The 27,755-nt window shown below is 38.3% G+C and overlaps 1 protein-coding gene across 2 annotated transcripts in view; it reads left to right on the forward strand.

The window, feature by feature from the left end:
- Positions 1-1,971: 1,971 nt before the first annotated feature.
- GPC5 (glypican 5) overlaps positions 1,972-27,755 on the forward strand; it is a 2,135,463-nt gene continuing 2,109,679 nt past the window's right edge. For both annotated transcript variants that reach the window (XM_056808065.1, XM_056808066.1), the window contains exon 1: positions 1,972-3,233. In XM_056808065.1, the coding sequence (XP_056664043.1) occupies positions 3,068-3,233 (166 nt within the window). In that variant the 5' untranslated portion in view covers positions 1,972-3,067. The remainder of the gene's footprint in view (positions 3,234-27,755) is intronic.

Below are 27,755 nucleotides of genomic sequence, written 5' to 3' on the forward strand. Positions count from 1 at the left end.
TTATTTCTTCTCTTTTCTTAACATTCTCAAGTCTAACTTCCAACCTCATCATTCAGTTGAAACTGCTCTTTTTAAGTTGCTAATGATTTTGTCTTAATACTCCCTCCCCAGGTTTGGTTGTTTTTTTTTTTTTAAATAATGTTCTCTCTCCTTCTACCTCTCTCATATCCTCATTTTTCTTTGCTGTATTTTTGTTCTGGTCATAAATGCTAATAATTTGCGTCCTTTTAGGCTCTGCCATGGGCCCTTTTTTCTTCTCTTACTATTTTTCTTGGTGTTATTAGTTCTTATTGTTTCCTTTATCCATCTATCTCTAGATGATTCTCAGATCCATCACTTAGTCATTATCTTATCTATCTGTAACCTCTCTTGTAACTTAAGTCTTGTATTTCTAGCTTCAAGTGGATGTCCTATAGGCGTATTAAACTTGGCTTGTAAAAGACTGAATTATATTTTCTCCACTATTTCTCTTCTTCCTGACTTCTCTATTACAATCAAGGAAACTATCCTTCTGGTCATTTAGGCCCACAACTAAGGGGTCATCCTAAATTACTTACTTTTTCACATATCCTCCAAAAATCAAACTTCACCAATTTAACCTTTTCATTTCTTCTTGACACTATCATCACCTTGCACCTGAATTATTCCACTTGCTCCCTGGTTGATCTTTTTGACTCAAGTCACCCCCCCCCCCATTCCAATCCACCCTCCTCTCAGCTAACAATGTGTGATCATCCTGAATCCCAAGTTTGACCATATCATTCTTCTGTGGCTCCCTCTTACCTCCAGTATTAAATATAAAATCCTATCTTCCACTTTTTACCTTGGTGACTTTGTCCTTCTGCCTTTCTGATCTTCTTATACTTTACTTCATGTACTCTCCATGCCTCCTTGTTCCTGCTGAAAACAACATTCCAACTATATACTGTACATTTTCATTAATTTTTCCCCATTCCTGGACTTCTCTCCCTCTTCATCTCTGCCTCCTGCTTTCAACTCTCAACCAAAATCTCACCTTCTCCAAGAAACCTTTCCTGTTCCCACTGAATGTCAATGACATTTCCTTTGAGACTACCAGCCAAATTTCCTGTATGCCTCTTTTTCCTACATGTTGTTTCCCCCATTAGATTGTAAACTTCTGGGGGGCAAGTACTGTTTGCTTTTCATTGTATCTCCGGTGTTTATTAGTAGCTGGCACATCATTTCCTTTTGTTCAGTTATTAGTCATGCCCAACTCTTCCTGACTCCATTTGGGGTTTTCTTGGCAAACATACTGAAGTGGTTTGCCATTTCCTTCTCCAGCTCATTTTACAGTGGAAGAAGTGGAGACAAACAGCATTAATTGACTTGCTTAGGTTCACCCAGCTAGAGTGAAGCCAGATTTAAGCCCTGGAAGATGAGTCTTGCAGACTCCAAGCCCTGCTAGTGCCGAGATGTCCCTGGCACATAATAGGCACTTAAGAAATAAATACTTGTTGGATTTGACAATTCTGACCCCAGCATTATAGTCTACATAGTTGCTGCTCTTGTTGAGGTAGGCAAAGGGATGGTAGGAACCTGTGCTTTCATAGATATAGAAAGGTCTCCAGTGATGAAACTCTCCTTAACCAATACAGTTCAGCAACTATTTTTCAGGTTTTAGTTTAAAGAATTGCCTGAGAGTCCAAGAGATGAAGGACTTGCCCATAGTCACTGCAGCTAGCCCTTGAACTCAAACCTTGCCTTTTCTGAGCCTAGCCTTCTTCTACTCTGTGCTTCCTCTCTTTTTAATTAGTATTGCACTTGTGTTCGTGCCACCACCTGGACCAACTTTAAAGCTCTCTGAGGACAAGAGAATTTGATTAGTCTTCGTTGTCCCCCAGTGCCTAGCAACGAATTTCTCACATAAATAACTCATTATTAAATGTTTGAAAAAATGATTAAAATTAATTATTGCCACATTGGAAATCTTTCAGAATGTGTTGCATAAATACTGGAGCTATAGGCAGTTATCGAATCCAACTTCTCTATTTTACAGTTAAAGAGATGACGTGCTCAAGGTCATAGAGGGAAGTGTTTAGTCCCAGGACCGGGATTCGAATCCTAGTCCTTTCACCAAATTCCGTACTTTTCTGTTACCGCCTCATTCTCATACTACCCCCTTCAAAGAGCGAAAATTCCCATTACAATAGCCATTAGGACTTTTTAAAAAGTGGATTCTCATCCATCCAAACATAAACGTCAGCCTCTAATTTAAAAATCACTCGCAAGGTACTACTATGAAGTACAAACTACTGCTGACTTTTCTTGGGGATAGATCGCATCACAGGCAACTCGAACCGAATTCCAATGGAAGAAGAATCGCGATAAATAAAGGGGAAAAAAATCTCTTCACCCCTGGAGCTGTGCCCGATAGCTCTTGAGCAGACGCTCTTGCACATCTTTTCTATAACATGCTTTTCGTTCATTTGTTCCCAGTGAGGCTCCCCCTTTGAGGCTCTCCCTGGGCTTAGTAGGGGGGAGAAGGGGACAGCTCCGGCCAGACATGCTATGATGTCACCTACAGGGGTGGGCTTGGAGCCTGAACAATATCTTGAGGCTGGGGAGAGGGCGGGGTTTCTCCCTCCGAAGTGGGCGGGCCTGAGTTTCAGGTTTGCAGCTGGAAGCAGAACCAGCGGCTCTCCGAGAGTGGATGTGCTGCTGAAGCTCTGACTGCTGCAGCTGCCGCAGCCCTGGTGACCACAGAGATAACCCCAGCCCCCAAACAAATAAATGCAAACTCGCTTCCACCGGGCTGAAGGGACCCGGTAGGGTCCCAGCTGGCGGCTTCGGTCTCCGCGGCCATCCCTGGGAGGCAAAGGGCTCGCAGGTGAAATCCGTGCTTGAGTCTCCTCCCACCCTCCACGAGTTTCCCAGCAAAGATTCTCGGATTACTCTTTCTTCAATCCTTGGCGTATTTGGGGGGAGGTGGGGGCTGCGTTAGAGGAGAGATAAGGCAGGTGAGTCCGGTGAGGGCAGTGCAGACTAGTGTCCTTCGGCTGGGAAAAGCTGGGTTGCGTGGGCTCCGGCTCCTGTTGCTGGAATCGCGATGGAAGGAGGACCGCTCTTGCGTTTGGACTTTCTCCTCCTCCTCTTTTTGGTCCTTTTCCCCTGTGCGAGAGGCGATGATTTGCAGACGTGTGAAGAAGTTCGGAAACTTTTCCAGTTGCGGCATCTGGGACTTGTCAAAGGGCTGCCGGAAACCCCTCGGGCAGGTAAGTCTGGAGGTTGAGGAGGTGGAGCTCAAGATGTGGGTAGGAGGGTAGTTAGCATTGCGGGCATGAAGGAAGGTTTGGCTGCGTGTCGAGAGGAGTCCCGGGACGCCTTCTGCAGCCGCTCTGCCCAGCCCGCAGGTGCCCGAAATTGGAAACCCTCAAAGCTCTGCCAGGGCCAGTCTCCCCCTTACCAGGTGCCCCCTCCCCTGATGGGATACGTATCCGCTTTTGCTCCCTGCACCTGGGCAGCGGCTGCACATGTGCCTCCTGAGGAGGTTGGGGTTCCGGGACGACCATGGCTTGGATGCACTAATGCAGCGGATCGTGAATCGATAGGCAGTTGATTGGCAGGAGGAAAGCACGAGAGCCACCGTGCCTGTGTCCGGTGCGCCCTGTGAGGCAGGCGCAGGCGTTTGGGTTGGAATTGAGATGGAATTTCGCCTTCGTTACCTCTTCCGGCATCTTTCCCACGTCTCTCAGTCAAGGGTTATCTCCTTGGTGCATTCTGTGTTAGAGAAAATGGATTCATTCTCCCTCAAACTTAAATACTTAAATCAGTCCGCCTCTGCTCTGCCCGGAATCTCGGAAAGGAAGGAGTTAAGGAGAGCTGACAGAATGCGAAATTTGGACCCAGATTTGACTGAGTGGAAGGACTGGTCCCCGATTCTTAGTTGCCCCTCTACAAAGTAATTCCTGAAGGCGAATTTTTAGTGTGTGCTCCATCCAGGGAAGAGAAAAAGAGGGTAGATTATTCCTTGTAGAACAGGTGGATCTATTGTAGGCATGGGGAAAGTGAGAGTTGTAGATCTGAGATTGTTCCCAGGCTGGATCCTACTTTGTATGAAGTCCCTCTGCCTTCAGCTTTAGTTGTATGGGGATCCTTCACGGGTAGCCTAGAAACACCAGTGCAGCAGATCTTGTGGGTGACATGAAGAACAAACTCTTGGCTCTCCGTGTCCACGAGACCAAAACGACAAGAGAGAAGGCAGTATTGAGTAAGGAACTTTTAGAAAGATGCCTTAAATCTAAAAATCCATCTCTGCTAAAATTGCCCAGTAATGTTACATGGATACCTGTGACCTTGAACTTTTCTCCGCTTAGGGAGTCTAGCCGATGTTTTATTACTCTCGTCCTGGGTTTGGGAGGCATTGTAGCCCTGACAGGAAACGAAATCATTTGGGGACACAGGCCAAGTCAAGCTAATTTAGATAACTTTACCAGACCACCTGTCAAACATAGGGATCCCCACTGCTCCTCTTCCCTTCCAGCCCCAGCACCCAACACCATTTTTAGTGCCTCTGTGCCTTTTCAGTTTTAATGTCATGCAATTATTTTTCTTCCTGTGTTTATTTTTCATTTCTCTCTTAGTTGTCAATAAACCCAGAAGTGCAATAGTTAAAGGAAACTTGCAGCACCAATAGGTTTTGTTAAAAAAAAAAAATCACAGTGGCTATAGATAGGGTGTTTAGGGAGTGATGACTATTATATATCCAAGACCTTGATTCCTCCTCTTTCCCCTTGCATTTCTTGTGAACAATGCACTGGCTTTATTTTGGCTACAAGAATCTGAGGGTTATATTCTGTTGATCACCAGAGTATTCTATTCAAGAATGCAGAAGAGCTAGGAACTCTTCTGTAATTCTTACTTGAAGCATATGTGTTTAGTCCATTGTGTGTGTGAACCTGGGCAAGTCATTTAACTTGTCCGCCCAGTTTCTTATTTGTAAAGTGAGCTGGAGAAGGAAATGCAAGCCATTTTAGTATCTTTGTCAAGAAAATACCAAAACAAGGTCATAAAGAGTTAAAGAACAACAAAGGGAAAAGTGATATATTTTTTTTTTTGCAGCAGAGTTCATTCAGTTTGCAATAATAGACCCATTTAATAAATGTGAAACACCAAAATGGTGGTTGTTATCACCTGAACAATAATCACACTTTAATTTCTAAAGTTCCAGAAAATTGCCTTGAGGCCATGCAGATATAGCAGCTTTCCTTTACATGTATCACTAGGTTCCATTTCTAGGTTCCTGACTCATTTAGCTTTGAGTTAAGGTGAGGACGAAGGATAGTTGCACTCACTTAGCTGGCTGGGCAAAGTGCCACTTCACTGACTAATGGATGTTAAAGAGCAATATAGTTATGATTAAAAGAAATGCTAAACTCCTCTTGGCATTTGCCTTACAGATGAATTCTCATGAGGGTACTGTGTTGAATTAAAATCATGTAACACAAAGCCATAGATGAATGAAGGTATTTGAGACAATTCTAATGAATGATATGGCAAAAATGTAAAAGAAACATATTGGAGATAAATTCTTCCTAGTCTCAAAAGAAAATGATTTTAAGTATTAAAGTCCTTTTCTTCATTCCTATATGATCTATTTTACTACAATATTTCATTTAACTTAGTTTGAAAGTGTTTATTATTTTTTCAGTAAAACTATGTATATTCATTTACTATAAATAAAAAATATATTTAAAGCAGTCTATTACTGCCCTTCCCACCTACTAGCAGGCATTGAGTTCTTTGCAAATGTGAATTTGTCTGGTATATAGTAGATTTGAAAGGTAAGCATAAGAGCCTTATTCTTTTATTTTAAAAACAGTTTAAAATAGATAATTGTTAGATATGTATATATATCTTTTTACTTAGAAATGTGTATGTCTTCTATGCTTCCATTCTCAAAATTCTTCTGACTCACAAATGGTTAATTTTTGAGCTGTCCCTACTCAAAATGCCCATCCAGTAATCAGACAGCAGGGGGTGCGGAAGAGTTACAAAGTTAAGACTGATTTATAATTGATTTGTACAGGTAGTATAATGCTTTTCTTTTGCAAGTCTTCCTGTCTTTTCAGAAAGCTATTAAATAAATTAGGTATGCTTCACAGATTGTTTATTAAGAAAAAAAACGATGTCCTACTGTGTGCAAGGCAATGCATATCAATAGAAATCTAATATAAAGACTTTGAAATCCCTAGTATGACAAGCTTGTTGGTAGTATTCCTTTCCACTTCTTGGCTCTGATCTTTAAGTATATGGTGCTGCTAAAGATTCTGGGTAGAAAGGAGCGATGTGTAAGATGTGTGAACGTGATTAGAACAGCAGATCTAAACGCCTCATTTTGATTTCAGGTCTTGAAGAAGTAGTCAAGGTGCCCTTTGCTATTCTATTTACTATTTTCCAGTAAAAAATGGTTGCCAAAAGTTTCTTTAAAGGCATTGTGGATTTCCATCTCTTTTAGGGGTAGGGGTAGGTGTGAGATACTTTTATCTTTTTCTTCTTATGCTTTAATTTAAAGAAAAAGTTGAAAAACCTAAAGGTTTACTTGAAGTATAGAGAAAAGCATAAAAAGATATTTTTATGTATACTAGCTGTAGTCTAAAGAATATATAGATAATGTTTGAAGGTATGGACTATATGAGTAAAGGGAGCAGCTAAATGGTACAGTGTTTAGAGTGCTGGGCCTGGACTCGAAGACTCATTTCTTGTTAAAAATTTGGCTTCAGACTCTTAATAGCTGTCTTACCCTAGGCAAGTCATTTAACCCCATGTCCCTCAGTTTCTTCATCTGTAAAATGAACTGGAGGAAGAAAATGACAGGCTATTCCAGTATCCTTGCCAAAAAAAAACCCAAATGGGGCTATGAAGAGTGGCACATCTCACTGAAAGATTTGAACAAGAAAAACAAACATGAGTAGAGAGTTTATTAGAGTTATATATTTTTGAAAGGGGTGTGTGTGTGTGTGTGTGTGTGTGTGTGTGTGTGTGTGTGTGTGTGTGTGTGTGTGTTTTCCAGGTCTCTGACTCATTGGTGTGTATCTATAACTTACTGAGATACTGAAAGATTTATTGTGACTTGTCCACAGTCCCAGAGTAAGTTTGTATCACAGGTAGGATTTGAGCCCATCTTCTTGTTTCCATGTTCAGCTCTCAATTTTCTCTTACAAAATGCCATATGTGGAAAAGAAAATCAATCAGTTTCTTATTTAACTATTGCAATCCTGCAAACACAAAGGTCTCTTCTTTCAAACATTCAACTATCAGTCTTTTAACTTGGTGTGATCTCATGCAATAAAAATGCCAGAAAATGCTTTTAAAAAGAAACACAAATATCAACTATTTAGGTTGACTTGTTTTCTTTATATTTTAAACACTTACACTATTTATTTCTTCATTATTTATTGGCAAATGTACTTTTAGGGGTAAGGGAAGTGATTTTTTTCTGGTATCTTTTACTCTCCACTGCCTAGCTAAGAACCTGCCTTGTATTAGGTGCTTGATACAGGTTTGGTTTAATTTACTTAAGAATTGAATTGAAGTGAATTTGGGTTTTGTTGGTAAATTACAAGAAGAGAGAAGCAGGGCTCTCTAACATCCTTTGATAACTGAGGAAAATAATCATTTTCCTGGTCATTGACATTCTTTTTTCCAAGAAAAGTCCTGTTAGCTCTAGGATAATTTAGGGATTTTTATATAGTGGGATGGCTACATTGAAGCTAAGTACTCTCTTTTTCCTTCACTTTAATGATAGTTTTCCTACTACCAGTTTGATGAATACTTCTTGCACTGTTTCACTTGGCCATCATCTACCTTTTGCCCCTTTATTATTATTATTATTATTATTATTATTATTATATGATGATGATGATGATGATGACATCATCTTCTGGGCCTCTTTTGTAGACCCTTTTCATTTTCTCTCTTGTAAATTTCATCTGTTCTCATGGGTTCAAGGATTCTTCTAGGCAAATAACTCTCAAATCAAAATATCTGGAATTTCCTGAAATCTAGTCCCCTGTTAAAACAAAGACAGTGCTGGACTCGGGAGATTGAGGCATTATATTCTAACTATAGGATCCTGACTGTATTCTGGAGGGAACTGGTTTAGTCCCCAGGGTCATTGTAGGTAATAAAAGTGCTTTTTGAAAAGGATTTATAGATTTTAAAGTGCTATGCTCATGTAACTAATAACACCTGTTGCTCTTTGGAATTTAATTCTGAGGGAGAACAAGGTGATATGGTAGTGCTGTGAATAATGACAACTCATTATTGCATTACTTAAATACATTTCTTTGTAGCAGGTACTTAATGATACCTCTTAGAGTTGGAGCAAAGGAGGCAGAGAATGAATGGGTAGGCAATAATCAAAACTGTCTATAGTTTTAAAAGTTATAAAAATTAATTACATTAATGGAGAAAGTCATAAAATAACGTGCAGTCCTATCTAAAACTGGACAGGGTCCAACTACTCTCAGAAGAATATATGCCTCTTGACATTTGCAACTGGATGATGTTCAGAGCCATTGCTAATGTTAGTACTAGCTGCATAGCTTTCCAGAGCTATTCTGATAGGAGTAACTTCTCTGCCACTGTTGCTGTAATCTTTAGGTGACATAGTTTTACACTTGGGTTAAGGCAGAGAGTGGCCCTTCTTACCAAGAGTTTTTATGTAGCCTTGGTGTCAAAATCTTTTATTTGACACCAAGGTTAAATGCCTTACTTCTCTGGTAACTTGTTATTTGACATCCATCAGTGTGTTGCCACCCTCTCCACTTAAAAGCATATGGTTCACAAGGCTTAGAAAAATGAACATAATTAATTATATCTCAGAATAAAAATAGAGCTCATATTAGAGACTATATAAAGTCATTATTCAGGGAGTAAGTATAGAGTGTCTACTGTGTTCTGGGTACTATGCTAAGTGCTTTTATAAATCATAGAAAACCCCTTTTAGGTTATTATTGTTCAGTCATTTCAGTCAGCATCTGACTCCATTTGACCCCATTTGGATTTTCTTTTAAACCCTTCCCTTCCCTCTTAGAATAAATACTGTGTATTGGTTCCAAGGCAGAAGATTGGTAAGGGCTAGGCAATGGGGGTTAAGTGATTTGCCCAGGGTCACACAGCTGGGAAGTGTCTGAGGTCAGATTTGAACCTAAGACCTCCATCTCTAGTCCTGGCTCTCAATCCACTGAGCTACCCAGCTGCCCCTGGATTTGTTTGTTGTTGTTGTTGTCAAAGATATTGGATATTGGAGTGCTTTGCTGTTTCCTTCTCCAACTCTTTTTACAGAGGAGGAAACTGAGTCAAGCAGAATTAAGTGCTTTGCCCAGGCTCATATAGTAAACATCTGAGTTATATTTTGGGACCCTATTTGGGGTTTTCTTGGCAAAGATACTGGAGTGGTTTGCCATTTCCTTCTCCAGATAATTTTTCAGATGAGGAAACTGAGCCAAACAGGGTTAAGTGAAGTGCCAGAGTCACAAAGATGGTCAGTATATGAAGACAGATTTTACCTTTGGTCTTCCCTAATTGCAAACTCACTGCCATATGCACTGTTCCACCAGCTGCCTCTCTAGTCAAATAATAGCTGCCTAGCAGGGATGGTTGAGATTGCTTTTCTTCATTGGTGTTACCCTCCAAGGCCTCAACATAGTTTATTTAATAATGATTTCTCTTAAAGATAGAAGCGAAACACATTGGGTCTGTGGTTTCTGGCAAAAGACTTAGTCCAGTATCTTAAGAGCATAGTGTTATATAAACCTGGAAGAGTCTTTAGAGATCATTTAGTGTAATGTCATTGCTTTACAAATGTAGACAACAAAGCTCAGAGAGGTGAGAGTCAGTCCTGGTTGTCAAAGGAGGAGAAAAAAGTTACATTTGTTATTATTATGTTAATAATATTAGTTATTAATTATTATAATTAATTAGTTATTAACATATTATTATTAGCAAAATTTGTCTATCTTCAGTCTTCTGGCATCTTTCTTATTCCCACTTCTATACCGTCACTCTTCCTGACCTCATACTTCTGGCTTTGGTTGCTCTGCTTCACTCATTTCTCCAGTAATGACAGAACATAGCATTAAAGTGGAATGGAAGAAGTAATGTATTGAGTATCTGCTGGAATAGAAGTGGTAAAGGCTTGTGGCTGGAGGTAGAGAGAGGCTTATTTTCACTTGGATGAAAATCATTTCAGCATTTTCCAATCAGTTTTTCTATGGTCTGCACTGACTAAAGACTAGTATAGCAGTTTTTATAACATCTATTGTCTAAAAATTGAAACCAGTAGCAAAATTAGTCATTAGAAAAAGCTTTTTCAGCAAATGTTTGAACAGATGAAATGCCTCATCACTATTTTTTGCTGTCCATGTGATGGATTTTGGAATCATCTAAATCTTCCAGTTGGCTGGGAGTGCAATAGTAGCTTCCTTTAATAATAATACTAATGTTCCACTCTCCTTTCTTCACTCAAATTCTCTATTCCCTATGAAGGGCAGCTAGGTGGTACAGCGACAGATTTATCTTCCTGAGTTCAAACCTGGTCTCAGATACTTCCTAGCTGTTGTCTCCCTGGGCAAGTCACTTACCCCTGCTTGCTTCAGCTTCCTCATCTGCATACTGATCTGGAGAAGGCAACAACCTCAATATATTTCCCAAGAAAACCTCAAATGTGATCACAAAGATTCTGAAATGACTGAACAACAACAACAACAATACAGTATGGTGTGCTCCATTGATTTGTGCTTTTATAGATATAGGAATCTCCTCTGCCAGCACAGATTTTATCTCTTCAATGATAGGGTGGAAAGATCTATTGCATTACCCATTGAAGCAATATCCATTGTTCATACAACGCTTCTTGGAGAGGAGGAGTAATAGAAAGGCTTTTAGAGCTGGTGTGTTAGAAACATCATCACCCTATGATTAGTCTCATATTCAGGATTATTTAATTCAGCTGGTCCTTTGATGACAAGCATAACATCTGATACTAGAAACCTACCAGAGTTTGTACTCCACTGACACCTTCAAGAAACCAGCATAACTTACGTGAATGGGATTTTAGGAGAAGTCTATATTTACCTTTTTTCTTTTTTTCCTACTGAATCCTACTTCAGGGCCACATCACTGTGTAGTAATGATCCAAGGACTTTGAGTGCTTACAAACGGAGTACAAGCTCTGAAAAGTTCTCTAATCTTGCAAAGTCTTTGATCATGGTCCTAGCAGGAACCATGCTTTTCAGGAAGCTTTCTACAATTGTAGTTCTTGCTTTCCAAGGAACAATTGTGCTTAGTATGGAAAGGAGTATTTGTGCTTACTATTTACCAGGAGGCTAGCTATTTGGCTGGGAATTCTTTGGTCATGGTCACCCACACAACAAAGAAAAATACAAAAAATTTCATCACTCCTATAGCCCTTTTCTAGAAGGTTCTACATGCAGGTTCTATACTATCTCATTGAGATGGTGACTGAGTAGAAAAGGGGATTAAAGGCGCTAAGAATTACATTACAAAGTTTTTAGTTTGTCCAAAATATTTACCAAGTTGTTAACATATTAAATGTGACATCTCTGTACAGTTGTTGATGCTTAAAAATGAGAAGTGAATAAATGTATAGAAGTTACATAGACTATGACAGTTTCCTAAGGAATTTTAACCTATGTAAATTAACTGGTATTGAGATGAGGCTAAAAAAGCCTGCCTTTTCTAGCAAATATCTGATCTCTTTGCCAGGTGGAGAGACACATGACAGCCAAGAACAGCCCTGGATTAGAATGTAAAATCATTAAAAAATATTTTAGTGAAGATTGGGGGGTTGTGAGTAATGTCATCTCATAATAATAATTTAGATCTAGCATTTATATCTTGAATATTTGGAAAGCACATTATGTATCTCAGTTGATGCTCCTAATAACCCTATGAGTTAGGTGCTATTATTATCATTCTCAGTTTACATGTGAGGAAGTTGAGGGCTGAGAGAGGTTAAATGACTTGCCCATAGTCACGTAGTTTGTCAGTATTTGAGGCAGGATTTGAACTTAGAATTTAATGATTCTAACTCCAATACTCAGTTCACTGAATTACCTCCCTGTTAAAAAATCGTTTGAAACAGTGGAGAAAAAGCCTGTTGAGAACTTTTTGAAAATGAACTGACTCAAATAATACCAAGGGTCTTTAAGGATAAAATTGGAAGGAGATCAAGAAAATGAGAGAGAGAGGGAGAGAGGGAGAACCTGTAAAGATTTTTATCTACTTTTTTTTTTTGCCATCAGTAATGGTGCAGCTATAACATTGGGACCCAAATGTCACATTACCTGATGTGTCTTTAAAGAAATAAAGACCAAAGGTTGTTTGCATTGTTATGAATGATATTGGACTGAGTCCAGACTGAAGAGGGATTGTCTATACGTGGTGACTATAGTAAGCCCTAGAACATTGTAGAACCCCCTAATTGAAATCTATAACCACTCAAGATTTCAACCTTACAATCCACACAGGAAAAAAAAAGCAGATGAAGAATGCCTATTGTTCAGACTATGAAATTGGGTAGGTGGACAACCTATAGAGCTGTTTCATTATCATATGTATCCTGGATAGATGCTGCAAATAGATATGAGTTACAATCCAAAATTGAAGAGGAAGAGAGCAGTCTGGATTACTTTTGAGAAATTACACACACCTTTTTTTTTTTTGTAAGGTGTATTTTATTTATTTATTTATTTATTCATTTATTTATTTATTTTTTATTTTAAACATTATTTTATTTGGTCATTTCCAAACATTATTCACTGGAAACAAAGGTCATTCACACAACTTTTTTAATAACAGTTTTTACTAGAAACAAAGGCCCTCTTTTTAACAATAATACTTTGCCAGCAATGCTTTATATCTAAGAGACACATAATACCAGTCTCTAAAGAATTAAAATTGCAAATCATTCAAAAGGCAAAGAAAGTCAAATAGTGAGTATAAATGTCATGAAGGGATAGTTTCACAGGAGAAAAAAAAAGCATAAAAGATATCATTCAGGAGATAAATGACCTTAAAATCTTTCCTGTCCTGTGGAGAACCAGCATGTTGAATATAGATCTGTAGAAAGAAGGTCCTAGCATTTTGGGTGCCCCCCCTTTTGGAGGATTTATGGCATTAAATGGATTAGAGTTGCAGAGATTGAGAAATCTTAGATGAGTTGGGATCTTCACTGTTAAGAATTCCTATACTGATGAGTTCATTGATACATCAAAATATTGACATTTTTATATGAAACAATTGGATTCATTTTGATGAAAATTATGACTTCCAAAGAATGATGGATTTATTTTTTTCACAATGTGAATTTGCAGGGGTCAAGAGTGAAAATAGTTGGTACTTCAGTAGCACAAGTTTCTTCTCTTCTTTTGGGCATGCAGTTAATAATAGGGAAACACCTTAGAGAACATTTAATCCAGCCTCCTTTTTTGAGACAGAAAGAAGTTGCTTGCCTAAGGTCATACCTTAGGCAGCAAATATTTCTGGGAGGTGAGCATAGGTTTCCTGATTCCAAATCCGTTATTTCCTCCACAGCACATAGTATGAATTATTCAATTTTCTGGAATTAGTGGTTTCAGAGAAGTTAAATGCAAAGGTTTTTTCCTCCCATCTCTTTTACATAATTGTGCCTGAGAGCTACAGTGAAAAGTGCCTCAAATCTTTTAAGCTCTGTCATTGGAGTCTTGTTTATATTACTCAAGGTTTGCGAAGTAGAGTAGATGAATCAGAGGATAAGTGAATGGCAAGGGATTTAGAGAAAAACCTATTAGGAAAGGAAGATGGCTCAATGGGATAAATAAGAGATAAGGAATTTGTAAGCAAGGATTTCCCTTTTTAATTTGTGAAGGATTTAGATGAGTGAAATGTGGATTGTGTAACTAATATTTGCCTAAAGGGTTCCTGTTAGAACTATAGTCAAGTAAGAAGGAAGAAAGGCAATAAACCCTTATTAAGCACCTACTATGTGTCAGGCACTGTGTTAAGGACTTTACAATTATTATCTTATCTTCACAACAGTCCTGAGAAGTAGGTGCTCTTATTATTACATATGAGGGAATTTAAGCAGAAAAAAAGGCAAGTTAATTGCCTACTATCACATAGCTAGTAAGTATCTGAGGATGGATTTGAACTGGGTTCTTCCTGACTCCTGGTCCAGAGCTATATTTACTATTCCACTTTGCTTCCTCCAGTTAGATTCTATTTATAGAAGGAAGGAGACCAGAATTGTAGATAAAACAATGGACAGCCTAGAAATAATGTGAAAGGTATGTCTATTTTTGTTTGAATGGTACTGCATGATCTAGAAATTTATGTCAAATAAAATTTGGTCTGAATGCACAATTTTACTAGTGTGGGAAATTCTCAGTGTGGAAATTCTCTGCATTAATGAAGGTCAAATGGTCTGTAATTGACAATATTAAATTATTAGTTGTTTAGGTAGCACAAAGGAGCGAGTGTTGGACCTGGATCCGGAAAAGTATAAATTCAAACCTTGCCTTAGATATTTGCTGACTGGGTGGTAAGACAAGTCATCTAAGGTCTCTGTCTGCCTCTTTTTCCTCAGTTGTGAAATAAGGATAAAAATAGCATCTTATCTCCCAGACTTACAAATGAAACAATATTTGTAATGAGATTAGCAGTATCTGCCACATAGTAGGTGGTTGATAAAAAACTAATTCTTTGTGTTGTTGTTGTTGTTGTTGTTTATTCTTCAATCATGTTTGACTCTTTGTGACCCTAGGTAGCATAGCATGCCAGGCCCACCTGTCCTCTTCTATCTCCTGAAGTTTGTTAGAGCTCCTTTGTTGCTTCTACAACACAATCTAAACATCTCATACTCTGCCTTTCTCTTTTGCCTTCAAACTTGGTACCAACAATAGCCTTTTTTCCAATGAATTCTTTCTTCTTATTATTTGGAGAAAATCCCTTCCCCTAATCTCTTGTTTCCTCTTTGTTAAATGCTTGCCTAATTTTTTTTAAAAAAGTTCAGCCCTAATGTTGCTCCTTCCATGAAGGTTTTCCATATCCTTTCCCTTCCCCTGCCTCCCTCTTCCCTCCCTCCCTTTCTTCCTTCCCAAGGAAGTACAGCTATGAGCAGGAGCTATGGAAAAACAATCATTTAGGCTGCTGTAATTTGAAGTGTTATGGGAGGATAGGTAAGAGATGGTGTCGATGGACTTTTCTGTTTAGAAACTGAATGTAACCCCAAGTGCTAGAGATCCAGGTACCAGCTCCCCTGTCAGTGATCACAAGTGCTCCAGAACTGTAAAGATTAAAATTTAGGAATATGGGGAGACTGAGGCATCTGAGGCAGGTAGAAATTAGTTTCTCTCTGCAAGGAGTATTATATTTTTTAAAGGTTTATTGAAGATTAAGGATTAAAGAAAATACAGGATAAGAGACACGTGTCCAGGCCATAGAGAGGCCTAGACACAACTTCACCTACATTATGAAAAAAAGCCACGCCTGCCCCAAAGCGGAAGTCCAAGAGCCCGAGAGAGCCCTCAAAAGCCTTTGAATCAGCTTAAATACCTTCTTGATCTCGGCCCAGGTGAGATTACAAGGCATTCTGGGGAAGTGGAGCAAAGGCTCATGGGGATTGTAGTCCTGTATTTGAGTCTATTTTTTACAGAATTGCTTATGGGAAATAGAGTTCTCAGTCAGCACTAGCTGGACCTAGTGCCAGCAAAAAGTCTCTTGTAATCTCTTTCTGATCAGTTGTCTGACCCCCTATAAGTCTTAGGTTAGCTCCCCAAACTGCTGCTGCCCTGGTGCTATGTCACATATGTTCTGGGCCAATCCCCACACTGGTGTCACAGACCTCTCTAGACAACCTCCTAAATTGTGTTGGGATTGGAAAATTTATTACCCTGACTTTTCATTGGCTCTGCTGCTCCAAAATTTGATTTGAAGTATTATTTTAAAGTTGCTTGATGAGGAATATTGAGAAATTTTGGCTTGGTTGGTACTTCTAATCCACCATTTTGGCTTCTCTTCAGAATAAAACAATTCTTGCTTGCAATGAGCTACATTCCAATGAAATTGACCAAAAAAAATATGTACTGTACAAATATAAAGTTAGTAAGTACAAATATTTACAAAATAGTTAAATGCAAGGTATTTTGGGAGAGATGGCATTATCAGTGGAGGAAGAGAGATCTCTGTTTATATCAGAGTGGTTGTAAACCCACAAATGGAAAGCAGTGATCAGTGCAACCATTGTTCAAAACTGAAGCACAACTGTAGAGAGCTCATTTAAAAAGGAGAGAGTAACTAACTGTAACAACTACAAGGAGAGATCCAGAGGTCAAAATGGATTTTCTAAAATGACAAGATGAAACCAGATTAATGAATCAAGAGAGGAAAAATTAAATTAAAGCTATGGATTAAAGAACTGGAAGGTAAATAAGCAGTTTAGAAGACAAAGTGGTAAACTTTCTAGTCAACAAAACCCTGAAAACTAGAAGAGACCAAATGAAAATCAATGGCTCTATGGCTCCATGATGAAAGGTATTGGGAAAAAAATTTAAAGATTTAAAAATGAGTACATTATCTGTTATTTTAAAAATTTATCTTGAAAACATATTAGGGAAACACATTGGAAGAATCAAATGACTCCCTGAAAATCATGATTTGAAAAAAAGCTATGGCAGTAATCTAGGCATGCAGTTATGATGACTTTCATGGACACGGTAGCAGTGGCAGAGGTGGCATTTTGGGAGATATAATAACGGTAGACATGACAAGACTTCGCAATTTATTGCATATGAAGGTGGGTGGGAAGTCAAAGTAAGGACCTGAGAATGATACATGGCCTAGGTAGAAGGATGATGGTTTCCTCCACAATAATAAGGAAGTTAGGAAGAGGGGAAGGTCTTTGGAGGAAATAAGTTCAGTTTGTATTTTAAGAGGAGATATGGAATATACATTACTCTAAAAGGCAAAATATTTCGGTTTGCAAAAAAGAACAATTTTACCAGCAAAGCTGAGTCTTTTAAAGAAAAAAATGAATGTTAAATGGAACATAAAAATTTACAGCATTTCTGATGAAAAGATCAGAGTTTAGTTGGAGCTCTGAAACACAAATAGACATCTTAGAAACCTAGAAACATAAATTTATTTGAGCAGGTGAAAAGAAATGATGATATAGTGTTAACATTCTCATAGAGAGAGGAAAAACAAACATTCCTTCAGAATCTTAATATTTTCAATGGGGATTGTGAGAATCAGATGAGAAAAGCAGAACTACTGGGGTATAGGTATATAGGATCTATTCTGATGGTTTCAAGAAGGGTGAAAAGAAAAGAAAACAAAAAGAACATAGAGTAGAAAGGAGGGAGAAGGGAGTGAAATTTGTTCTTTCTCATAGTTGTACATTAAGAGTACAAAGATGGGGAGGAATGTGTGGGGAAATCTTCAGATGAATCTCATTATCTGGAACATACAAAGGAAAGATGAATACAAGCACACATATAGAGATAAGGAAGTGGGACAAAGAGGGAGGATAATACAAGGAATATATTAATCACAAGCAAAACAAATTTCCTAATCCTGAAATGGAGGATTAACAAAAGGGAAATAAAGCAACGAACTAGAATCTAAGGACACTCTCATCAGTTGGGGAATGACTTAAAATATTGTGGCACATGAATGTAAATAATACATTATAGTACAAAAATGACAAAAGATTTCAGAAAATATTGGGTATTATGAACTGAAGCAGGGTGAAATAAGAATCGATAGATCTATTTAAATAAGATTAGCAATCATAAAGAGGAAATTTTAAAGTTCTAAAGATAAGAACTCTAATCAATTCAATGACCAATCATGTTTCCAGAGGATTTAACGTGGACATATATTACTCACCTGATGGAAAATACTTCGAGGTATAGTTAGTCTTGTACACAACTACTAATTCATTGAGAGTGATGGTGTAAGACCTTGAGATTTTCAAGATGGTTGTGAGAGACAGAAAAACAGAATCTCTGAAGGTATTCAACTTAAAAAAAATTTAGGAAAAAGTCGTGGCAGCCAGCCTATTAGAGAAAAGATGCAGGGAGAGGAGAAAGAAAGGATTGGGTGGGTGGTGAGCATGAGGGAACACCATGTTAGAGAAATAGGAGGGAGACAAGGAAGGAGGTGGGACTGGTAAAAGAAGAGAAAGGATGAGTTAAGAAGTTGGAAATAAGAATATAAAAAAGAAGTAAGAGGAGGGAGTAAGAATTTCTGCTTACTGTTCAACCTTAGATAATTTGCCCTTTTTTACCCACAAATTAATTTCTGACAATAATGCGGCATTACATTTCCTGTGGGCTCAACTTCCTACTGGTGATTAGGATAAGCCCTAGACCCTGAGGTATAACTCCAGTGAGAAGAGAGGAGCATTTAGAGGTTGGTTAGAAATCAAAGAAGCCAAGTCATCCACTGCATCCAGAGCCTTCTTCAGTTGCCTTTACTTTTGTCTTGTCACTGGACTAGTTTACAAATGAGCCAAGACATTACCCTATGACAGTGATGGTGAACATTTTAGAGATTGAGTGCCAAAAAGGCAAGTGTTGTGTGGAAGAAAGGAATTGGGAAGCATACAAAAGGCGATAGTGGAGACTGATGACCTGTCATCATGATGCATGTGAGCCTCCCATCCCCTACATTATTACCCCAGTCTGGGGAGGGAGGAAGCACACCCATTGGGCAGCTGGACACAGGGATGGGTGTTGTGAGAAACACCCTTAGGTGCATGTGGAGAAGAGGAGGGGAGTAGCCTCCTCTGGCATGCTCCAACACGTGCCATAGGTTTACCAACACAGTCCTATGACATCATTGGTCCCCTATTTTGAGTCAGAAGATCTGGATTTGAAGCCTGACAGTGTTCCTCATGTGATTTTATGCAAATCATTTCAACTTTCTATGGTTTAGTTTCTCCATCTGTAAAATGATGGGGTTGGGTTCAATGACCTTCAGTTTTAAATCCCTTGAGAAATTAGAATAACAACAGCAACAAACTTAAAAACAGTACATAAAAAATAGATCAAACTGTGAAATGGAAACAAACATTTTTGTGATCACAGTGTTATTGGGGCTGGAAGGAAAATCACAAATCACACAAGGTGGGAACAGGTTGGGAATAGAACAGTAGAGGGTAGGTCTAAGCCCTCTCTAGTTCCTTTGGTTAGCTTTCACAAGGGTGTGAAGACTATCACCAGAGGAAGGGACAGATGAGAACAATTTGTTCCTAGGTCCCTGAAGGCAATGGAAGCAGATGCTATGGAGCACTTAGAGCTTGGTTAGAAGTCAAAGATGCCAAGGTTATCCACTGAATCCAGAGCTTTCTTCAGTTGCTTTGACTTTTACCTTGCCACTTGACTTGGATGACTTTGGAGTGAAGCTGACACCTTTGTGCAACTTTGCCTCACTAAAACCTATTTTGCACAGAAGTCAAGACATTACCCTGGGACATCACTAGTCCTTTTTAAAAAACAAACAGGGATGTACAATAACATATTGCTCACCTCTTAATGGAGAGTTGATAGACTCAAGGTGCAGAAACATGCAAATTTTTAGATATGGCCATTATATGAACTTGGTTTGCTTGAAACTACCCATTTTAGTTTTATAGAGTTGCCTATTTTCTTTCTTTTTTCTAATTTAATTTAACCCTAAATTATAATATTGATACCCCCAAAAGAGGAAGACTATGGAAACATTTTAATAAATGCATTAATAAGAGCAAGATGAAATCCAAAAGGAAGAATAGATAAGCAAGTCAGTTTTGAAAATGGCATGTTTAAAAAAATGTTATATATTTGGAAAAAAAGACAGGTGGTATGAATCATTATACATTTCCTTTTTGTATTCTAATATGTTTAAGGAAGTGATCTTTTTTGGTGTTTAAATTAAAAAATATTACAAACCTTGCTTTATGCCTTGTCTGATTATTATCAATAGGTATAGAAATTAATAAATTATTTTTATTGTTATACCTTTAAAGAAATATATTATTTTGATATACTCAAACCTGCTCATTTCTCACAGATATATCTTGAAAAATACCTCCTATTGCCAGGTGGAGGACTCAAGTACTCTGCAAGTGATCTTTTGTGACATCAGATGAAAGGGATGAGGTCCTCTATTTCAATGGGATGGACTTCCCTGGTGAAGTTATGAGAAGATATGGACAAAAATAAACAAGATGGGCAAGCATGAAGGGGTTGAATTTTGCATCACTGGAGGGAATATCCAAATCCAATGGATTATAGATCTATTTTATTTTGAAATATCCATTTATCTTATACCTCAACCTGCTCCCTAGAATTTCTAGAATCTATTTGTAATCTAAGCAACTTTTCCATTGGTTCAGATGATAGTTGAGAGACTGTGAATTCCCCTATAGTTCTAATATTCTGTAAGTTGAAAAATTAATATCTCTCAATTTATGCTAAGGAAAGTTTTCACTAAATATGGTTAATATGAGCTACAGATATATTTTTAAAACTTTATGTTGATTTACAATAGGAAAAAATGGAAATTTGTAATTTAACCAAATTTATTTACCCAAACTAAAAAGAGAAGGGAAGATTTAATAAGTATTTATTATGTGCCAGATACTATGTGCTAAGTACTTTAGAAATACTTTCTCATAAAATCCTCAAAACGACATGGGGAGGTTATCCTCATTTTATAGTTAAAGAAACTGAGGCAGACAGAGGGTCAATGACTTGGCCAGAGCCATACAGCTAATAATGAATTATTTTAGGGCAGAAATGAACTATCACTTTTCTCTTCCAGACATTATATAGTTTTGATGCAAGGTTTCCAAAATGCTTTATATTTTCTCCCTTGACTCATATAATAAAACTGTGAGGAGAGTTTTACAAAGATTATAATCATGATTTTACAGATGATAAAACTATGATTCAGAGGTTAATTGACTTACCTAGGGTCATATAGCTAATAAGTGTCACAGGTGGCATTTGACTCAGCTTTCTTCTGACTCCAAAATCCAGTACTCATTTCAGATAACCTTTATTGTTGGTTTTTTAATAGAGTTTTGTTCACATACTGCATTTTCTCTATTTCTCTGAATTTCTACAATTAGCTATGTGGAATACTGGGGACAAAAATGAAGACTAGTAATATATACCCTTTGCCTCTAGCACAGTCAGTCCTCTGAATTTTCATGGGAAGTCAATATAGAACTAGAAGACATTTACTTTTTTAACTGGAAATGGCAAAAACAATCAAAAGAGTAATTTAGCTATTTGAGAGCTTCAGTGTGGATAGATATCTGGCATGAGGCTTCCCCCTGGGGAGACAGCTATTAATGCCCATATGAGTAGTAGGAGAAGAGCCAGGAATGGCTCTCACTCATTTATTTTCCTTGCAATCAGAGGGTTGGACTAGAATTCTATTTACTAGACACCAGCTATTTCCAGTCTAGGAATATGATACTCTTTTGGTGGGGGGGGAGGTTCAATATGAAAGTCACTTTTCCTAGTCACTTCAAAGGAGAGGGAAGCAGCTCATTCTGGGCCATATTTGCTTCCCTCCCACTAGACTCATTACACAAAGACAGTCACATACATATTTATGAGCATACATATTTATCAAAGCAAGTAGTAAAACAGTAATTGGGGTAGTTACAGAGATGAGATGTGAAGGAAAAACACACAACCAGGAAGAGAATTATCTTTCTTGAGAAGGATGCTCTTAGCAATCTCCTTCCTTGGGCAGATAGGCAAAGGGGGGTGGGGGGCACAGGTGGTGGTGGCCAAGGTCCTGAGAAGGAAGGGGCATTGAGAAGGGCAGCTTTCCCTGCATTTCTTCAGCCTGGAGGGCTCCTGTAGCCATTCAGAGTTTACACCTTGCCTCTTTTTGCCTCACTTCCTGCTTTTTTTTTTCCTCTGAAGTTTTTTTCCTTATAGGGAGAAGGTAGCTTTTTGGGGAACTAGTCCAGGCTCACATGCCACAGGAGTTTTACAGTCATGTCTACTATATTGTCTCTTTTCCTATTACCTCTTTCCTAGTCTTTAAGAAACAGAAAATCCTGTCCATATTTGCCAGGCATCTGGAATAAAAATTCATATACTATTTTATGGACTTGGCTTTAAAGCAATTGCCCTCATTTCGGATAACACTTCATGGTCAAAGATCTCAAAATTCAAAGGTAGTTGAGTATTTAATAATCATTCTGTATGCTTAGGCTCTGATCTGGCATCTTATTCTCTTGTCTCTACTTTTAAACCTTTGACATGATTGACCATAAGATCTTCTGTTTTAATCCTAGGACTAAAAGGATTTAAATCGGAAAGACATTCCCCTGAACTGTATTAGTGATCAAAAGCTTTAGAACTGTAGATTCTTAGAGCTAGAAAGGGCCCTAGAGATCACCTAGTCTGATTTCTATGCATGGGGAAACTGAGAGAGGAGTGCTGTGACTTTTAGCTATTTTTGTGACAGAATTGAGAGTAGTCCCACTACAGTGTCCCTTCTATATCCCGCTGCTCTCCGGTGACTCTCCCTGTGCCATATTAATGTGACTTTTCCCCACATTGAAAAGGGAAAAGAAAAATAAGGGGAAATTGATCTCTCATTACTCTGGAAGGGGGTTTTCTAATAGCTTCATTTGGAGAAATCTCCAAAAGTGTTCCCAAAATCTTGGTATAATTTCAAGCTGTTAAATCTTGAAGATTTGGGGGGTACTCTATAGTTGATTTCTATAATCATTTTAGCATGGTCTATATAATCAAAAAAGCATTTCTCAGGGTAGCTGGGTATCTCAGTGGATTGAGAGCCAGGCCTAGAGATGGGAGGTCCTAGGTTCAAATCTGGCCTCAGACTCTTTCCAGCTGTGTCACCCTGGGCAAGTCACTTAACCCCCATTGCCTAGCCCATGCCACTCTTTTGCTTTATACAGTATTGATTCCAAGATGGAAGGTAAGGGTTTAAAATTTTTTTAAATATTTCTCTTATTTTTAATATTTCAAACAGGGCAAGATACTAGGTATGAAAAATCATGTAAGCTGGATAACTTCCATGTCAGCTAAACATATATTAGGGACCTAGATTGAAGTGATGTAGTAAATTGATCACATTTATATTCAGGAGGCTTTTTTTTGTACTTGCACTATTTGCTGTGTGACTTTGATCAGGTCATGAAAGCTTTTCAAGGCCATAGGTTCTTCACTTGTAAAATGAGAAAGTTAAGACTTTAAGATTGGTTTTTATGATCTTTTCTTTTTTCTGACATTCTGTTGCCTTAAATGTATTTTAAAAACTAAAAGCATATTCAAGGGTTGTGCCCAGATAACATTTTGGATCCTGGTTACGACACTGATGTAGTCTTTTGTTCCAAAACAGATATGTCTTGGACAAATTGTAAGGTTCTCATTGCTATTTATGAGACTGTGTTTTGACATTGCCTTTCTTCCTCTGATTACTCAATTCAGCTTTTACCCTGGCCTTTCAAGTGGAAATCAGAGAGAGAAACAAAGGCTAAAGGGAGATGAGGGGAGGATGAAAGCTATGTAAGGACATGACAGTCTATACAACCATATGGCACCTATTCACTCAGTTCTGTGATGGCAATCAACACAGGCTGCAGTGGATGGGTGAGGAGTTCTTGAACCAAGCTGGGGAACTTCAGGAACTCAAGCCAGAATCAGTGAAATGTCACTGATTAATAACAGTGGAATAACAGAAAAATTCCCAGGGGACCAGCAGATGAGTTCTTGGTCCAAGCAAAATCTTTAGCCAACCATGCAAAGAAGTTGTTACATGGCAGTGCAAACTTAAATAACTACTCCTTTTTTAAATTTAAAAATTTTTATTTAGAACATTTTCCCATGGTTACATGATTCATAATCTCCCCCCTCCCTGCTTTCTCTTCCCCACTCCCAAAGCTGACAAGCAGTTCCACTGGGTTTTGCATGTATCATTGTTCAAAACATTTCTATGTTATTCATATCTGCAGTAGAGTGATCCTTTATCATCAAAACTCCAATCATATCCTTGTCGCACTACGTGATGGAGCACATTTTTCTAATGCATTGCTGTTTCCACAGTTCTTTCTCTGGATGTGGTTAGTGTTCTTCCTCATAAGTTCCTCTGGATTGTCCTGGGTCATTGCATTGCTGCTGGTAGAAAATTCTGTTACATTCTGCTCCTTTCACTCTGCATCAATTCCTGGAGGTCTTTCCAGTTTGCATGGAGTCCCTCCATTTCTTTTTGAATAACTACTCCTCGATTGTACTGGATTATACTCATCTGGGGGACATGACATTGGCTTTCTAATCACTGAAATGCTTCACCTTATTTGGTGGGATGTTCACACAGAGTAGCCTTAGAAATCTGGAGGACTATATTAATTCCTGGAGACGTGGATTTGGTAGAAAGGAGGATTGCTTATGTAGCATGAAGTATGGCACCAAACTTCACTTGGTTAAATACCCAACGGGCTGACCCTATTGCTATCAATCAATTTTAGGCTCCCAACATGTATCTCTGATGTGAGGAATCTCTGTTTATTATACTTCTCATTTAACAAGTCCAAGATGACATCATTAACACTTTTTGTTTTCTCAAAAAAATTTTTTTACCAATTACATGTTGATAAAAATTTTTAATGATTGTTCTCTCACACTTTGTGAGCCATGTTCTCTCTCCCTCCCACTCTTCTCTCTTCCCCAAGGTATCAGGTAATATGATATAGGTTGCACATGTGTTATCATACAGTACATATTTCCATGTTCCTTTTGTTGTAAAAGAAGACACTAGAGAGAAATTCTTGGAAGAATAAAGTGAAGAATGGCATGCCTCAATCTGCATTCAGAGTTCATCAGTTCCTTCTATAGCATCATTAATTCTTAATGATGAAAAATTCACCAAACAAGGAGGCAAAAGCAAGAATAATTTTTGCATGACAACTCATTCATAAACCTGGATCATATTCTCTGAGTAAGACAGTGTCCATTGTAAAAAATGGGCACAAATTTGCAGAAATCTAGCACAGAGGCACATGAATAAGAAAACCAATGTGTTCAGGGCAACTTACAACTCTAGGCTCTAGACCTTGATGCTTTGATCTTCTCTGGGAACAATCTGTGCAGGATATCATCTTCTGGGAGGGGGTACTCCTTTCCTTAGTCTTTTTGATATTGAATGGGTTGGAAATATTTCTCTGGGCTTCCAAAGAAGTGATAAACTCATTCACTAAAAGAAGACATCTAAAGCCTGGATTTTGCAGAGGAGTTCAAATTTTGTTTCATGGTCTGAACTTCTATGCTCTATCAGCAAAACAGTTCCTCTAAATCTGGAATCAACAGGGCTGATTAGTTTAGCTCACTCGGTTTTGAGGGTTCTAATTCTTAAGCCATAGGTGGCAGTAAAGAGCAATGCAGCCTCCCTTTCCTTTCCTTTCCTTTCCTTTCCTTTCCTTTCCTTTCCTTTCCTTTCCTTTCCTTTCCTTTCCTTTCCTTTCCTTTCCTTTCCTTTCCTTTCCTTTCCTTTCCTTTCCTTTCCTTTCCTTTCCTTTCCTTTCCTTTCCTTTCCTTTCCTTTCCTTTCCTTTCCTTTCCTTTCCTTTCCTTTCCTTTCCTCCTCCTCCCCTTCCCCTTCCCCTTCCCCTTCCCCTTCCCCTTCCCCTTCCCGCCCAGTTCTTCAAATATCATTGGATTCTTCTTACCAGTTCTTTTGGCCAGCATCACTTTCCTCTAGCAGCTTCAAAGTCTGCCTTCTTCCACCCAGTTTGCTGGGTTTGGGTTGAAGCAGCAAGAAAAAAAGCCCCCCCCCTTTTTTTCTTCCCCCCCAACTGATCCTTTCTTCTCTGCTCTTCTTTTGTCTCTGGTCACTGACTCCAGTTGCTGATTCCTGCCCCAAAGTAAAAACCCCCTCTCCCCACCAGGAAGTTTCTCACCTTTTTTTTGGGATGCAAAATCAAAATTCTCATTTCTATCAGACCCACCACAGATAAGTGGTGAAAAATTGTCCCATAATTATCCTAAAGTCCTAGTTATTAAGTTTTTTTCAGCTTATCACACCTTGAAGTCTGCACAATGATTATTTGTAAATGAACTGTATCTTTTCATTTAGTCTTTTTCCTCTCAGAACCTCTTAAAATGATCTGTGCTCTGTCTAATTACTGAGATCCCTCTACCTATCTTAATGTTTCTCACACAGATGTTCTTGTTTTCCTGCCCTCTTTAAAAAAAAAAGTTCCAATAAGAAAATGGAAGAACTTTAACACTTCTTTTAACCACCCTAAATTCGTTCTGCTTTTGGAGGGAGGTTATCCAGAACTGCAGTGCTGGAGAAGACTTGAGAGTCCTTTGGACAGCAAGGAGATCAAATCAGTCAATACTTACAGAAATTAATTCAGGCGACTCATTGGAAGGACAACTCTGAAGCTGAAGCTTAAATACGTTAGCCACGTAACCAGAAGTCAGAATTCATTGGAAAAGACTGATGTTGGGAAAGATTGAAGGCAAAAAGAGAAAGGGACAAAAGAGGAGGAGATGGATAGGGTCATAGAAACAACGAACATGAGCTTGGACAGACTTTGGGAGATAAAGCAGGAAAGACAGGCCTGAATGGCTATGATCTTTGAGGTCAGGACGAGTCAGATTTGGCTGAGTGAAAGAAAAACAAAATCCAGAGTAGTCCAGTTTAGTGGATCCTGTAGGTTTCTGGGGGAGGTGGAGGCCCAATAGGGGGGAAGGAGAGTTATCTTGGCTCATGATGATCTTGAATGTAAATCCTTTCAATTTTCAAACTGGGTTAAATAAAGCCTGTCCTATATTTAGTATTATGCTAGTCTGAGAGCCTTGCATGGGACTTCAGAGCTCATTAATTTTTGTATTATAGCCAAATTTGGTTGTTTCTGGGGAAACATTGTGACAGTCTGAATGCTGAAGAACAACAATGCTGAAATTCCTTGGGAAACATGGGAGGAGGAACAAGCCAGAGATAATTATTGAGAAGCCCTCAAGATTGAATATAACCATCAAAAAACCCAAAGATTAATTTCTGAATCATGGGGTCCACCTTTTAAAAATTGCTTTTAATGAGATTAATTTTTCTACTTTAAAAAGGGAAATTTTATGATGCTCCAGATTTTGTATAAGAATGTAGCTTAAGTCTGAACTAGTTGGCAGTTTCTGCCATAGGCAAGGAGGTCTCTATAATATGTCCAAATATATTCATTTAAAATCTTCCATAATTCTTTGTAATAGTCTATTCCTTCTTTGGAGTTAGCCCCAATATCCTTATGCCTGCGGTTCAGAAACAAGAGACCTTAGTTTACACAGGGAGAGGGAATCATGGAAAGCTGTCGGTACACTCACTGCAAATATTCCATTATGTGGACTCAACATGATTTCTGTTTTTCCTAGTTTATTCTACATACATATATCTTTTTTCACCAGTATATGCAGAAATTGTTGATGTATTTATAACACTAAACATCTGTACAGATCCATTTGGTGAGTTTCAAACAACAACTTTTCTTGCATTCAGTAAGGTTATCCTGTATGTTACATTTAGCTCATTTTCTTTTGATCACTGAATGCTTCTGTGTTTAATGAGCTGAAACTGAAGTAGGTCAATAAAATTGTAAGGGATTAACAATGTAAAAGTTAAAGTTGTTCTTGTGGGGCTTGGAATAAATTTTACTCTAAAAGATGCCACTCATTTTTTAAAAAGATTTTTGATGAACTTTAA

This window comes from Monodelphis domestica, chromosome 8, assembly GCF_027887165.1.
Source record: "Monodelphis domestica isolate mMonDom1 chromosome 8, mMonDom1.pri, whole genome shotgun sequence".
In the NCBI taxonomy this organism is placed as follows: domain Eukaryota; kingdom Metazoa; phylum Chordata; class Mammalia; order Didelphimorphia; family Didelphidae; genus Monodelphis; species Monodelphis domestica.